The 17,407-nt window shown below is 36.4% G+C and overlaps 1 protein-coding gene across 2 annotated transcripts in view; it reads right to left on the minus strand.

The window, feature by feature from the left end:
- itga3b (integrin, alpha 3b) overlaps window positions 1–13,465 on the minus strand; it is a 45,421-nt gene extending 31,956 nt beyond the window's left edge. Inside the window, exon 1 of one of the 2 annotated variants that reach the window (XM_065242764.2) lies at window positions 13,144–13,465. In XM_065242764.2, the coding sequence (XP_065098836.1) occupies window positions 13,144–13,316 (173 nt within the window). In that variant the 5' untranslated portion in view covers window positions 13,317–13,465. The remainder of the gene's footprint in view (window positions 1–13,143) is intronic. The other variant, XM_065242765.2, reaches the window with a different exon arrangement.
- Window positions 13,466–17,407: the final 3,942 nt, after the last annotated feature.

The following is a 17,407-nucleotide window of genomic DNA, read 5'->3' on the forward strand; positions in this document are numbered from 1 at the left end:
AGCTTATCTTTCACCACACATATAAACTGTGATCGTGCACAACGGCAAAACACGCAAGAATTAAATCTTGAATGGAAAAACTATATGGCACAATTAGTGTCAACTTAAACATAAATATGAACAATGGATTGGTTGCAAAGTTAAACCATTACAGTAGAAACAGTTTTACTGCTGCTTTGAAAGTAATAACGTTAACTTTAAGTTACACCGGGATGCTGAGCTACAGTAAAATTATAGAAAAGACAGATGCATTACGTTAATCACAAACTGGACGCGCCCACGCCTCGCTAAACGCCTCATTGGCGTTTATCATATGGGTAACCTCGGCCATTCTTAGTGGTTTGACTGGGACACTCACTCTGCTTGTCATCATAAACAGATATCAGATTGTGATGTTTATTCCTGCTTTATTTATATGCTGAATAAATATGCTGCTGAATATGCTGCCTTCCTTCGTTTCGACACACAGCTCCAAAACCATCTCGCAAGTGTTGATAGGCCATTACTCGTGAGTTGTAACCGGGTGTGTAACCAATCAGATAGCGCCGTGGGCGGGACATTGAGCAAGTCTTCAGAGTGGTGAATACAGAGAGGCTGCGCAGCAGCTATATCAGAGCCAGCCAAAGTAGAGCATTTTAAAATAAAATTGACTTTAATCAATCCACGGATCCGTGATAAGTTTTGTGATGCGTCTCGCCACTTCTGTAGTAGCACTGATCACTTTGAGGGGGGGATAAATTTATCCCCACCGGGGATGAAAATAATTAAGCAGAGGCAGGGATACATTGACCAGAAAGGGGGAAATCCCACGCATCCCCCCTGGCAAATCGCACCCTGAATATAGCATTTAAAAGATATTTTATGCCACTTTTACAGTTCTACCCAAAACAGTTTATTAAAATCATGTACTGTTAGAAATAAAAAGCATAACAGACCGACAAGTGTAATCATAATGATTTATAAACATTTTCAAAAGCAGCACCAAAAGTAGTTAAAATAAAGATATGCTGCAACCGCGGTCCTCTCTGGAGAATATGAAGTACAGAGAAATATGTAAGGAATAATTGACGACGGGCCGTTGAATTATAAGAAAATAATGCACACCCAGAGTGGTTATGCATCACAACGCGAAGTGCAGTTACACCGCGGGGTGCATTATTTTCAAAATTCAAAGGACCGGAGTCAATTATTCTGCTTATACCACGGTTACCAAAACTATTACTCTGGTGTCATTTTGAAGATTAGGTGTGCGGTTACTGAAAAATAATCAACACCCATGGAACATTTCTCAGCCAATCAGGATAAAGCATTCAACAGCCCCGTAGTATAAAACGTGAATAATTAACATACAGTATTAATCCTGTCAATACATTTCAGTGTGCATGAAAATATGCACACTGTAAATGTACATGTGGTATAACTACACTTTACATAAAATACACCCGTATACTCACGTTGGTTTTAGCAGATATACACAAAAATAATTAATGGTATATATTTTTTAAAACTGACAGACTCTTTTTACTGTAATAAAAGCAAGTGTTTTTGCTTCTGCTTTGTGTCTTTTAATTTACAGAATTCCTAAAAAGTATGTTGTCTGCCAAAAACATCCATTCCATCCATAACGCATGAATATAGACTGATATTTTTCTCTATTTTCAGGGGTTAAGGAAAACATAAATAACAGATGGTCCAATATTGGTAATAAAATGCAATATTTGCCAAAACTCAAGTTTTCGAGTTTTGACAGCAAATGTCACATCCATAACCCTGGAATTGTTTAAACGAAATCTCTTTGTGCTATTTTGAAACACCATTTATTTCAATACACTTAATCTATTTAAGTATTACTGGTATTTACTTCTTCAGATGCAATGAATTATTATTACTACAGTAAACTTTACTTTTGGGTGGTGTGTTCACACCAAAGCTTTTAAACACAGCTGAAAACGCCATGTTGATGCCGACTGCCAGCTTTTTTCAGCTGAGCGCTTTGGTTGCTGTGATACTTTTGCTTTGTTTATAAGGGGTTGTGTACATCAAAACTTTTACGCCCGCGTCCCGCGCATGTTTTCAATTGTTTCCAATGGAAGCTCAGCGTTTTTCAAAGAAGATTAATTATCTTATTAACTTAAATTAACTTTGCGAGAAAAGCTCCGCTCGTCAATGTGAGTTCTCACACGGCCGCCCAATCACAGTGGAGGAGGGGCGGGACATTACCACAGCAACCAACCGGCTCGCAGCTGATGTATCACAGCTACCAAAGCGCTCAGCTGAAGAAAGCTGGCACTCAGCTGAAAAACAGCTGCCATTCGGCGTCCTCAAGGCGTTTTCAGCCGCGTTTAAAAGTTTTGGTGTGTCCAGCCCCTAAGTCGTTAAACGATGCGCCGGTTGGTTGTTGTGATTTTTATCCTGCCCTTCCTCCACTGTGATTGGACGCCAGAGTGAGAAGTGACATTGACGAGCTGAGCTTTTCACCCAAGGTTGAATATTTTTCAAGTATTGGCGCTCAGCGCGGAAAAACCAGAGCTTTGTATTTCAGAAATAAATCAGAGAAATCGCTAGGGTTACATTTAATTGCTAAAACACTATGTCTAAAGATGTTTTTTAAATAATGGGATCTGGCAACACTGCAATTCTTCACCTGCACCCGCTTGGCTTGAATCAATATCCGTCATTTTACATTAAACTATACAGTAACTTTTCCAAACTTAATTATATATGCATATGCCAATATGAGTTTGAAAAACAAATTAGTCATTCAGAGAACTTTAGAATTTTATTTTTAATATGAAAAATGTATTGCGGTCCGGAGCTCTGTGACCTCATAGCTGGCTTGTCACACTAATGTGTATATTATAAAAAAATACACAAATGGCTAAATAGCCCAATATTAATATGACGGTGACTTTAGGTTGAATCGTTTTTGTCAGCTCTTCTTCTGATGCAGTCTCTGTTCTAGAAACAGATGGATTAGATTATTGATGATTGGATTATTAGCTGAAGTTCCTTTCTCATTCTCAATACATCCCTATAAATTCAATACAAATACCGTAAACAGGGTAATACAACCATTCGGCTGGCATATTGAATCTGACAACACAAGTCTGTAATGTGTTTAGCATTGTGTAACTGGTATTATTACTTGCTGAACAGGAGAAATGAAACCTGATTATTGAGCATCAATAAGCATTATTGCCAAACAACTGTGTTTATATTCTTACTAGTAAAGAATAATTCCACCAAAATTAGACACTCAGAATTTCAACAGTTTCATCCATCAAAATTTTACTTGAGACACTGACAGATTGTAGAGGATATATCATAATTCACTGTCATGAAGATTTGTCACATGAATGCATATAATTCTCCCAACTAGAAAATAGCTTTGGTATGTCCCTTAGTTTTTAACACGTTATAAACAAACATTTCGGTAATACAACCACAAAAACTCCAGCTATAGTAAGCAACGTACAGAGCTCTGAACAATCTTCCTATATACAGTGGGTACGGAAAGTATTCAGATCCCTTTAAATGTGTCACTCTTTGTTTCATTGCAGCCATTTACTAAAATCAAAAAAGTTCATTTTATTTCTCATTAATGTACACTCAGCACCCCATCTTGTAAAAAAAACAGACATGTAGAAATTGCTAATTTATTAAAAAAGAAAAACTGAAATATCACATGGTCATAAGTATTAAGACGCTTTGCTGTGACACTCAAGACATATGAAAGCCTTGGAGTAATTCATGTGTTTTTTGGCAAAATCTATGTGGCTTTCATATGTGTTGCACTGAGGAGAGGCTTGTGGCAGGCCACTCAAAATTCAACTTTGCCTCATAGAGACCCCTCAACTAAAATATTCCTCTTTTAGCTTATTATTCACTCTAGGAAGACAAAACACTAGGCACATGTGATTTATAAATAGCATATTTTATCATTAAAATCCCATTCAACATTAAGGGTGATCTGAGGGGGTGCCAGTGAGGGAGTGATCCCGGTGGCGCCGACCCTGGCACAGTTTAAGCTGTTGTTGAATTAGCAGGGCTCAACGCAAATAATTTTTATACTGGCCCGGTCGGGCCAGTGGTTCAGTTTTTCACTTGCCCTGCCAAAATGTTCACAGGCCCCAATAACAAAAATGTCAGTGTCACATATTTAAAAGTAATAATTTAAAACTCAAATATAATTGTATACATATACAACATGTTCTAACGAAAAAAGGTTCCCAACTTTTCTGCATTACCTGTAAACTGACAGCAAACTGTGCAAAATATTGCATCGTTTAATTTGTCATATTTTACCTTAGTAAATGTCTGCTTCCAAGATGTTAAATGATATACATTGATGAAAATATATTTTAGTGACTGAGGGTGAAGCACTGGGCAAGTGACAATACTTTTTACAGGTCCTAACGTCTCTCACGCTTCCCCAGGGCCACCAGGCAGTCCTTTATGTTGAGCCCTGATTTGTTTTTGCTTCAGATTTGTATAAATTGGGTAAGAGTGCTATCTAGTAAATAATAGGATTTACAGGATTTATAGGAATTACAGATTACCATAAAAACTTATCAGGGAAAGCGTCATTGGCATGGAAATGTTCTCTCTTATGCCTAGCGTACACCAAAGGATTTTCACAGTCCCAGACTAAAGACCGGCAGTCTTTAGGAATCTAACTGGAGTCTCGGCGCGCTCCCGTCGTCTCGATCGTTAACTGTGAGGTGATAATCTGCAGTCGGCGACCCGATTTATGCCAGTCTTTCTTTAGTCTTTCATATCAAACATGTTTGATATTATCGCAAGTCCCAGCGTAGTCTCGTGACGTAAAACAATTAACAACCAATAAATTCGTTCTCCGGAAACAGGAAGCCATCAGTCACAACAAAGAAACATGTAGACGGACGTGGAAACAGAACGAGCGCCAAGTAGGCGAAAATGGACCGTGGATGAGAGGAGCGCATTGATGAGCGGTGGGCAGAGCAGCCGTGTCTTTTTGATGTAAACTGCCGTTCATACCACGACAGAGTGGAAAAAGAAAAGAAGTGGAGCGATATTGCAGAAAAGCGCGAGCAACGCGTAAGCGGCGCGTGTTTTTTCGGTGCCCTTGTTAACAAGCACGTACACCGCACGCGTGCGGCCATAAAACTGTGTTTCAAACAGTCATGACTTTGAGCAATTCAAAAGAAAGCAATTAAATATTTAAAAACACCAGAAGACTGCGCTGTCATTCACTCTCTGCCCAGCAAATGAGTCCTCATATAATAGTCTTCAGAGAAACAGATAACGTACATCTATAAATCTAAATCTTATGCTTAAACTGTTGAAGGGAAACACGATCGACTGCTTCATGCTGTCAATCACTGAGTGAATTTTTTATTTTATCGTAAAACTTAAGAGAAACAGATTTAATAATGTGCCATGGGCTTGTTATGTCTATAATTGTGTATTGTGTCTATATATGTCATTACACGAACCAGAACAGCACGAAAACAATGTGGGTTAAACAAATCACAGTTAAATAAATTACACTGACCGTCAAAAACCGTCTTGAAGAGGTTTTGCTCATTAATGCATATAAAATAAAGTAATGTGAACTTGAGATTTTTATACTGTTATTAAACTGCACAGTATGCGCTGCAAACGCTGTTGAAACCGGCGTACTAATGTTTGATATTGACATTACTGTACAAGAGCACGAATGAAAGACTGAATGAAAAAGAGAAAATCTAGCTTTGCACAAACTGGGAAAATGTAACTAATGCTACCCTATGTAGCCTATGTTCCATTTGCTGAGGTTAAAACACGCAGCATGTCTCTCAGGACACAGTTTGCTCAGACCTCTAAGTGGGAGTGGGGACAAGGCCCTCACTTCTTTTTTCTTTCACTGCAAATGACTGCAATGGCAAAAGCCACAGCTAACTGTAGCTGCTTCTCCTACATTTTACACTATACACTATATATTTTATATATATTATATATATTTTATTATACACTGCTGAGCCTGATGGGAGGAATTTGGTGGTAATAAAAAGCTAAAATAATCTTGTTGTAGTCTTGTAAAAAGTGTCACTACAAGATTCAGTGTTTGTAAAATCTTTTAGTCTGAGACTAAAAACTGTGAACCGAAGTCTTTAGATGTGAGCTGATAATCTTATAGAGTCTTTTCTAAATCTTTTCAAAGTCTTTAGGTGTACAGAAAGCATTAATTGACAAGATAACTCATCAATGGGGGGGAAAGAGTTAATTAACTTTAACATTAACTTTATGCTAACTGACTCGCGCAAATTATTTACCTTCAATGGCATTAACTAATATTGCAAATTTCCTTTACTAAAAATGCTTGTAATTGTTCAAGTGTCAATAAATGTATAAATTACTGTACAATTTCACATATTACACATAAAATAATTGTCTTGAATATAAAAGTGCTGAATGAGCTGAATTTACAACACATGTGCAGGTACATACTTTACAACATCAGATTTTTTCTGTCTGAGTATGATATGCAGCTTTTAGTCACATTAATGCTGTGACATGAATCAGATCTTTATTAATATTCAACAGTCTCTTACTACATTGAGATCACACTGACCTGAGCAAAACACATTTCATGGTGACGTAAACACTTTAAGCTTTAACTTTCTAATCCTTATGAATCAGAAGCTGCTATAGATGCCAAATGAGGAGTTTAACACCCCTCACAGCCCCTGTACATTTAAATATCTGAATCACATTTATATTGAATGCTAGGGGTTTGCTGATAAACTGGTAGAAATTTGTCAACCGGTAGAGACTATCGTCTCTATCTACCCAACGCGTGTTCAAGAAAACGTAACGTTTGTACACGTATTTACTGTAAGCAGATTCTAAGCCATTGAAACAAAAACAACAAAGCTAAATGTGCCCTGTTTCTGGAGATGGTCCTCTCTGCGGAACACAACATCCAGGGGGCGGGGTTGGATCTAGATCCAACTCCTCCCACTTTATATACTTTGTTCCGCCAAATGAACCAGTATATTTGCGTTGTTGCAGCCCGCAATTAGTTGCAACCTGTGGTCGCCAACGTTTGCTCTTATCAATTTAAGTGTACGTTTGATTAATAATATAGTTGAGAAAGATTCATAATTTAGAAAGTATCACAGTTAGGTGTAAGGGGAGGTAAGGACACGTTCCCGACAGTTTGATATCACTGAAGGGATTTATTTGTACATTATCACACTTATTACACAGCTATTCCTATACGAGTAAATATAAAAACTAATTTATTTGATATCTTTTATTAGCAAATTTAAAAAAAGTAAACCATCTACGAGGGAAAACTGTTTCCTAATGGCTGTAAGCAAAGACGCGTAAAAACAAGTTCAAAGTCCATATACATTTTAATAATTATGCATATTTATACTGTATCCATTAATAGGTCATAAACTGCATGTGGTAAGATTACTCATAGTAGGCTTACCCGAAATGTTTTACTCCAAAACATTATAGCAAAAAACTTACATTTCACCCTAAAGGCACTACTTTTATTGTAGTCATAAGTAAAGTTAGTTTTTATGTCAAAATAATAACTTAATTTAGTTACGACTTAATGCGGAAATGGTAACACAGCAACACGTGTATGACGTGTCTTGTGGTAAAACTGCCGACCAATGGGATCTCTGGATCGAGATCCAGCTCCGCCCCTGGATCTAAATCCAACCCCGCCCCCTGGATGTCGCGTTCTGCAGTGAGGCGCTACTGTGTTTCTGTGTGAGAGGAGATTGCAAGCCGCATTTCCACTGCTCATTAAGCTTGTTATATATAATATATAATTATTTAATTTATTATCCTTATTTCATCATTGACTGTTTATCTTCAATAAGCTTGAGTTTTGTTTGTTTTTTGTCTTCTTTTTATGCTTGTATAAGTTTTTGTGAGAATTATGACAATTCTATGGCATTAAAGATATTAAAAACCTTATTAAAAGAAAAAGAAAACTACCGTGATACATATCGTTATCATGATAGAAAATGAATCATATCATGACACAAGATGTTGGTCATATTGCCCACCCCTATTGAATGCAATGCATAATGGTGGTCTTGTTGATACAGCACTGGCAGCTCATGGCATCTGCTCACCAAGTGTTGTTTACCTGCTTGAAGTATCAACACATAATGATATGGATCTACTGTGACATTATCCAAGTTATAAGAACATCACATGACAGCAAACGTCTTAACAAACCATTATTATTATTATTATTATTATTATTATTATTATGATATTATATGACTCAAGTGGAACAAAATAAACTCATGGTCAGGGACTCTTGGGTTGTCTAATTTCTGTCCTCATGTACATGTGTGTGCTGGTGTCATGGCTGAATAATGATGAACAAGAAACCAGATTTGTATTCACATCTCCCTACATGATCATTTCCACATCTCACTGGGGTACATCTGAGCATTTGCAAATAATCTCCTCAGGATGAGAAAGAAAATTCCCTGATAGTGAGAAGATAGTGATGTTCACAGCAGGTGTTTTTTACGGTTGATGTCTCCTGACTCGCTTGAGCTGATTGGTAAAACAGATTTTAGCCCATAAAGTCTAAAGCTCTTTTTATTAGTGATGCTTGCTTTACTACAGTATTAAAAGTGCTCATACCCAGAGGGAGGATTTAAACAAATCCCTAAAATATTGGTTACATTTGTTTAAGGTCTAAACATGATTGATGAGAGATGTGCTATTGCATTTAAATCTAAATCATCAGATAATTTCCACTAAAGTGGGAGAAAAAGTTTATAGACTTCCACTGAAGCAGAGATCTGAGGCCTGTCTAGACAAGGCCTGTCTCCAAATCGTGGGGATAAAACTAAAACAAATAAACAGTAGCTGTGTTTCCATTACACTTCAAAATGTGCAAATTGACATTGCGAATTAATAATACAAAAAACTGCAATGGAAACAGTTTATACATATTTTAAGTTATAGCGAAAGAAAGTATTTTTGGTCAAAATTGAGGATTTCATAAAAATAACTACATTAACCCTTGTCTAGCTTTTGGTTTGAACCCTCAAATTCAAACACGTAGCTCTATCATGTTTTGTCAGATTCCAACAAATCATACAAAGTTTTGAAGTTTATTCATTTTGGAAAATTTGCTCATTCCAACTCAATTTTCACACATGGGTCACCTGATAAGTCACATAATCATTATTAGAAAAAGGACGCAGTAGGTATTAAAACCTCACAGAAACACATCATATGTGTCTGTTCCCAAGTATAATGGTATTTTCTTGGCATTAATGTTTGGATAACACTCCTACGTCTCCTTCGGTTAAAAATACTGGCTAGTGCGGTGGATGAGATAATAGTAAACCTGAACATCAGTCGACCTGATATTAGGAATGACGTATGTGAAAGGAAAAACTAAGTTTTAGTCGCATATTATTGGTTAGTAGAAACGCTGTCATTTAACAAAAGTTTTTTTATTGACATTTAGAAAATCATGTTTTGCACAAATCTGTAATGTAAACGCAGCGGATGTTTACATACAGCATATAATGTTGCCACCATCTCTTAGAAGACAAACATAATTCTATAGATATGAGCAAGATTAAAATGAAAAATCTTGACTTTTTGTTGTTTCATTCTATGAAAATCAGCAGCCAGAGCATTTTATCACCTTTTGAATTCCATGAAAGTCTCAACATTATAAGGGTGAAAAAATTATGACAGAATTCTTTTTTTTTTGGGTGCACTGTTCCTTTAAGAGCAGGTCCTCTTTGGTTAAGTGCAACCGAACGGTCTGTTTCTTTTTAAAAATTAAAAGTAAAAAGAAAATATTGTCTGGCAAATAGTAGCCCCTGTAATGTCTAATGTTATTATGACTATGTGCAAATCTCATGTATAATATCAGAATCTGTTTTATCAGACATAACTGAGGGTCTAGTCAAATCACCCAGCCGTGTCTTTGAAAGGCCCACACCTGAATCAAACAGTCTTAACTGCTGGCCTGAAACATGAGAATGGTGGAGGGTTGCCAGATCTCACCATTTCATGTCATTCATCAGCCATCCCTAAATAATACTAGTACGCACTGCAAAAAATACTTTCTTATCAGTAGTCTAGTCTTTAGACAAAAAAAATATACAATGTAAGTGAATAAATGTAATTATGCGTAACACAAGCAAAAAAATCTGCCAATGGGCTAAGCAAAAATCACTTACATTTTATATATTTTGTCTAGAAACTAGACTTTGTTTTTTCAGGTAATTTTGCAAATCAAGAAAATACATCTTGATTTAAGATTTTTAGATATCTGTGCTAAAAAACAGGACAAAAATACTAAGTAAGAAAGTCATTTTTTGTAGTGTGTGTGTCAACAGATTATTCTCTGCTTTTTCATGTAAGCCTTCCATAAGTCTTTTCTTGTTTAAATACAGAGACATCAAATATATCTTGGGAAAGTGTAAACATTCGCTCAGGAGGAGGTCATTAATTACTCGTATCTTATTGTACATCAACAGTAAGATTGAGGGAGGTACGACACTGAGGATTGTGGGAGTTGAGAATGAACAAACAGTAAAAGATGGATGAAACGGTTTATGTAGCGAGAGAAATGTTTGTAAAGAGAGCTGAAATGTTTTTGGGGGTTTTAACAATTTTATTATCAATAATTCAGAATACCATTTTCTTTTTATTGTCATAAAGAATTTTAAGAAGGAGAAGATCAAATGAAAGAAGCCACAATGCATTGCCTTGAGCAAACATGAACGCTCAGCAACTCATTCATCTCTTTAAATAAACGTGTGACTCAAGAAGAAATGGCTGAGATATGTTGATCTGTTCCTAAGCTTTATCCAAAACAAAAGCACAACTGCACTTTATAAACTTCTCCATCTGAGGCACAAAATGACTGTGCAGGTCTGGAAACAGAGTCTGATCCTCTGTCTGTTTGTGGGGTTCCTATCTCAGTCCTGTCCCAACCTGCAGGCTGGCAGGTCCGTTTGAGCCGGGAAAGATGAGGAATTCTCAGCATTCCACAGGGTCACAGCTCTGGAAGAACCAATCACAGAGCGGACGACAGCAGCAGCTGAATGAATGGCCCGTATGAGGTCTATACTGTACATTTGTTTTGTGCTTTAAGGTACTGCACCCTTAAAAAGGACTCAATCTGGGATATCAAAAGCTTTTTTAGTCGAATCTATTTGACTAAAGGTCTTTATAGAGTAAATTGCTGAATTACATTCACTTTTCACTGATAAACAGATAATATAAGATGAGCAGTAGAAATACTTCTCTCTTTTCACCTTACAAACCTAAGTGTGTCACTTGTGCAGCACTTTTCTCAGTTTTTTACAAAAACATGGCCTACAGTAAAGAAAAATGCCATTTGATTTCTTAAAATGTATAAGATCCAATGAAGCCAAACTTCCTTAGTATAGCTACTCGTACAGTAAAGAGACAAACATTTATTAAGATAAAACTGTACAAACTGTTTACTGTAGTCAATAAAAAACTCATCTCATGTTTAACATGTCATTACATTTATTTGAAATTTGTTTAATGTTGTTGTATTTTTATTTGCACTATCATAACTCGCTTGGGTTTGGGATTAGATTTGGGATTTGCTTTAGGATGTCATTAAAAAAAAAAAAGGTTTCTTCATGTTTTTGTCTTTTTTTAAACCATGGTCGCTTGGAGTTGGGGTTAGTATTGGGGTTTTGGGTTAGGATGTCCTTTAACAAAAAGCTGCTCTAATCCTAAACAAAGCCACAATGGTAAAAAAAAGGAAATATAATAATAAGCTTGCTGCTATGCATAATGTAATATTTTTTTGGGTGGATTTTTATTTTGGAGTGACATATGACAGTGACAGTTTCTGTGAGGTTCACAGTTAAACGTCATCAGCTCACAGATTGTGCAGTCAGTTTGTTTATACATGTAAAGCGTCTTATTAACCAACAGTGTGTTAAAATGAGCACAGCTGAGTCTGCTTACGTTCATCTATAGCCCTCTTGACAGATTTTCTAATGTTTTATATCTTTAAATACACCAGAGTCCCCATCTGCCTAAAAGTAATGGACACACTCACTATGCCATGTGGCCCTCTCTCGTGTTTCAGTGCCTGGACAATATCACAATTCCCGGAGGCAAAACATCGATCCAGTCCTTCAACGATAACAATGCATTAAGTGCTGAATTTATAACCGTCTAATGTACCGGAAAGATCAGAAAAGAAGTGATTACTATAAATACAGAGTCATTGACAAAAACATGCAGCCAATGAGATTCCAGAAGTTCCTTTAGTGACTAAAGATGAAACTGTATGATAGGCTAATGAGGGAAACTCCCTAGCACACTACATGAGTAGTCCACTTAAATTCAGTACAATTGATTTTCTCACTACAGCGAGTGCTGACCTGTACTTGTGTTGCTAATTCTAGCACACAGCAGCATGAAGGCAGAGGAGCTACGGACAACAGGTTATACCAGAAAGGCCAGGGGCTTGAAAATGCTCTGTACGAACCGTGCACTTCAGCTCAGAAAATATCTTAAACTATATCTTAATTAAAGAACCGAATATGTCAATGGCTTCCTTGAATAAAGCACATTAATTTATCAGTCCTGTAATCTGCATGACCTGAAGCTCCAGGAATTACTCAAAACAACCAGGATGATTAAAGAAACAATACTCTTGTTTTGACTAGTTCTGCTGTCTGTGTTGTGTTCTTCACTTAAATGACCTCAACAGAGAAACTGCAGAAATCAGATTCATTTAAACTAAACGGTTCGTTCAGCAGTAGGCTACTGTCCATTACTATTAATACAAATGAATATGCAGTACAGTATGTTATTTTAAACAGATATTGCTTACAATATTGTCACAGTTTTACTTCTAAACAAATTATTATCTTGCAGGTAAATGATGTTTAAGACACAACTGCTTTGCAAATCGGTTCCTCTGAATCGTTTAGAAAAGAATCGCTTGTCATGAATGATTTGAGATTCGAACACAGTTTTAGACTCCATTACTTCTTCACTGCAGGTGCGAAACATATTTTACTTTGATATATGAACATTGTTATAAATTTTATAAATAAATGAGATTAGCACCAAACATTGAGGTAAAAAACAGCAGGATTGTCGGGTACTTACAGGTTTTGTTTGGTGTTTTTGGTCTGTTTGTGTAAAGCCACTGAAAAGCCGAAGAAACTCCCTTTATTTTTTCCTTCTTTGATGATTGGAAACTGGACGTCAATGTTAAATCCGACGATCGATTCAATCGCATAAATCACAAATACACAAAAGCGTAACTTCTGTTCAGCCATACTTTAATCTCTCTCTCTCTCCCTCTCTCTCTCTCTCTCTCTCTCTTGCTAATATACAAATTTTGTCAATCACATGCCATAGAGACGCGATTTAGACTCAAGCTTCGAGCTCCACACACCGGACTGAGTACAGACATCTGATTAGAGAGATCTGAAATACAACAGAAGCCAGGGGTCTCCCACTCGCTCTCTTTTGCTCGCTCACTCTCTCTCGCGCGCGCACTCTCACAAGCACACACCTGTTGCTATGCTGCACATAACCCTTACGGCAAAAAATATATATAAATGTATGTGCTAAAATATATTTTGAAATGTTTTTAAACATTTATTTTTCACCAAAATATTGTAAATTTTTGTATATTTTGAAATATATATATATATATATATATATATATATATATATATATATATATATATATATATTTAATTAAGCTTTAGTTTTTTACAAAAAATATATATCTTTTTTTGCCAGATACATTTTTTAAAAAAGTTTTATTATTTATGTTTGCCATCAGCTGAGTTTATCGCTAGATATAAGATAATTAATAACTTTTTTTGCATATAGGTTACAACAGTAAGGTTATGCATAACTGTCATTTTATAAATGTAACAATAAAAACAAACCAAAAATTCATATGAACTATATTCAGTTTCTTACTATAATTTACAGGCATTTTGTTTGTTTAGAGTCTCATGGAAATCTGACTCTTGACTCCCTCAGATGAGCTGAAATTTACAGCACTGCCATCACACTGTCCTGATAAAAAGAGACAAATCTATCAGTTCATAAATACTGACTGACCTTAGACAGGGACAAACATTCACTCGTTCATTTATTAAGATAATATTTTTTCATTGCCCTTTTCAGAATAGTTTCACAGTATATTTGCCTGCTTGGGTATATGACTTTGTGAAGTCTTGGTTTCTTGTGTCATTAAATGTTAACTTTCACTCAGATGTTAAAACTTTGTTTCACCTCCCAGAAGGAGGTGCTGAAAGTTTGGAGGGAAAATTCAACATCTGAAATAAAAACAGCTTTGTAGATAAAAGATCAGAGGGAAATTATAGAGTGCCTCAGCTTCTGTGACGTGGAGGATGGATCCAGGTCATGTTGAAACCTTGAAGGAGATAAAAGATTAAAATATCTTTCACAGGAAGTGTTTGAAGCTAATTTTATATTCTACGCAGAAGAGTCTGCTTGAATTATGCTTTTAAAATCATCCTTTCAAGAAATACAAAACATAAATACAGCATGAAGTTAAAAAAAATTGGTTTTGTAAGTCAATTCAACTTACTATTTTAAGTTTGATCTGATAAGTTGACATAATATAACTTATAAAAACAAGCTGAAGTTTTAATTTTTTAAGTTAAAGTAGCATAACAAAATATTTTAATTTATTTTTTGAAAATGCTGCAATAGAAAATACAATAGAAAATGGAAACGTAGAGTTTTTTCTGGTGGAAGATTAATGCAAAAACATCTCATACACACCAACATTGAATGAGGAATCATCTGCTGGAACCACAATGTCTCAGGCATGAGCTCTTTTGACTGTAAAACTAACCTAACCTCCTAGCTACCACACAGAATACCCTAGCAACCCACAAAGTCCCAGCATTGTTGTGTCAACTTTTAATGGATAAAGAGAATCTAAAACTGTCTTCTAAGTTTTAATGACTGTTTCTCTGTAGACAGGATTTCCACAGGAATGATCTGCCGTAGCATTTCCTTTGTCTTTGTAAGTAAAGCATACAGGCTCAGAAAATGATCTCGAGTGTGGTTTAAATCACACCTGCCATAAGAGATGAAACACACGCACACACACACGCGCATACACACACAACATCTGAGTCTATTCAAGCAGTCAGATAAGGACACAAATATTATTTTGCCCATGACAAGAACAAATTTACATATGTATAAAGGAGCTGTGTGTGAATGTTACAAAGCAAAAACAATCTAGCAACACAAATTGTTGGCAGGGATGCAAAGTTGAAAAATTAATCAGAATATTTAAATTAGACCAACAACTCATTAAACAGGCCCTGAAGTCAGTGTGTGTACAATCCTGTGACAATAGAAGAAGTTGGTTGTGTTTATTTCCCAGGACCTGACCCTGAGTAAACCAACACCAGCCTGACTGTCGACAGAGAACAAAGACCTGTGGTGTCCTGGAGTTCAGAGAGAAATGAGACTTCAGTCCAACCACTCATGCATCTGCCAATAGCAACCCTTTAGGATTATTTACCATTTCCTCAAAGAGACATTTTTTTCTTAACTAAAATCCAACTCTAGAGTAGACCATTAAAAAAGAATAAAATTTGTCCATTTGACTCCATTTGCCAATTGTACTCTACATTAAAAGTCTTTTTGAGAGCTTTGTGTGAAGAATAATTACAATGTTAGTGTTTATTGGCTAAAACCCTTATTTCTACTGTACCTCTGAAATCACATTTTGTACATACATACACCCATTTCATTGCTGTTTCATTGCTAAAAAGCAACGTTATTTTGTGTGTTTGATATAATACAATGTATTTGCATGGTTTATGGTTAAAAAAAACATTATTTTCCACATACCTTACATTTTTGTAGCTCCAGATTTCACTCTCTTCCTGAAACACACGGATTTGAAAAGCTATGTGTCCCCGATTGGCCAGCTAATCTGTACGTGATTGGTCTGAATATCTCTGACATTAACCGGAAACGTGACACTTCTTTTAAAAGATTTGGTCACAATGCAATGCTAACATGAGGTAACTTAATTATGATAATGTCGGTCTTCTCTACATCACAAATCCCAAGAAGTAAACCTTTGCCCTACTATCCCTGTGTTTGTTGTAGTCCAAGAAAAGAGATTTATGCTGCGTTCCAGGCAACCTGTAACCCGTAACTCACGACTTCAAAACCACGACTCACGACTCTGAACTGGGAGTACATCGATCTAGTACGAGTTCACGGGTGGGAAGTCACGGGTTTGACTGCCGTTCCAGTGCACTTTCACCGGTAGAAGGTTGTAAAACAGGCTGCCTGGAACGCATAGGGTCGTGAGTCGTGGTTTTGAAGTCGTAACTCACGGGTTTAAAAACCTGCCTGGAACGCGCCATTACTTTGGAGATGATAACTCGCGTCATCGTTTACTTTGGGGTAGCGTATGTTTTGCATATTGTTAACGTGTACTAATACACACTTACACACCAGTCAGACAGGTGCTCTTTAAAAAAAGCAATGTGACGTATGTTTTTGTCCGTGACTGGAGTTTCGGTTCCTTGTCGCTGTCCTCCTGTTTGTTTGCTTACTTGGAGACTGCTGGCATTAGATTAGTTTAGCATTTTGTAAATTCTGCTAATTTAGCTTCTCTTGTAATGGCCCAGCTGCAATCTTCTATAAGGCGAATTAAGGCAAATAGCGTGTGTTTTTATGCAAACGCTCTGCGTCATTTGCATCACCCTGTGCATGTTTGCGTCCAGTGGCGGCCGGTGAGTGCTGTTCATGGTACTGTAACTCCTGCTCCGTTCCTTTAATTATTTGAAAATAATGCACACCCGTGGAGTAACTCGCCGTCGTGCCACATAACCACCTTGGGTGTGCATTATTGTTGAATAATTCAACGGCCCATTGTCAGTTTGTCCTTACATATTCTATTACTTTATACTATATAGTAATTAGTGATTTTCCCGTTTTCTGCAATTTTCTTCTTCTTTCATGTAAAGCCTAAAAAATAATGCACTGTAAAAAGTGCTATATTAATAAATTGGACTTCACTTCTTTAAAATTAGTCAAACTTTCCATTAAAATGTTGTACAAATACAGTAAGCTTTCATGGGATAAACATTATATAGGCTGAATGATAATGGCCAGACCTTTACCTTAAAGGCGTTTTTACAGTGAGATCACTTTATCCCATCTACCTCAACAGTGAAGATGAACCCTTCAGTAAGAAATCTGATCTCTGATCAGTATTTAAAGGGTTTGTTACAATGGATTTGCCCCCAGGGCTGAACTCTATGACCTCAGTCTGTGTCTTCAGGTCTTATATCACTTTGTCAGGTGACATCAACAGGGTCAGCAAACGTTGTTTAAATAAAAC

This window comes from Paramisgurnus dabryanus, chromosome 1 (genome assembly GCF_030506205.2).
Source record: "Paramisgurnus dabryanus chromosome 1, PD_genome_1.1, whole genome shotgun sequence".
Classification (NCBI taxonomy): Eukaryota; Metazoa; Chordata; class Actinopteri; order Cypriniformes; family Cobitidae; genus Paramisgurnus; species Paramisgurnus dabryanus.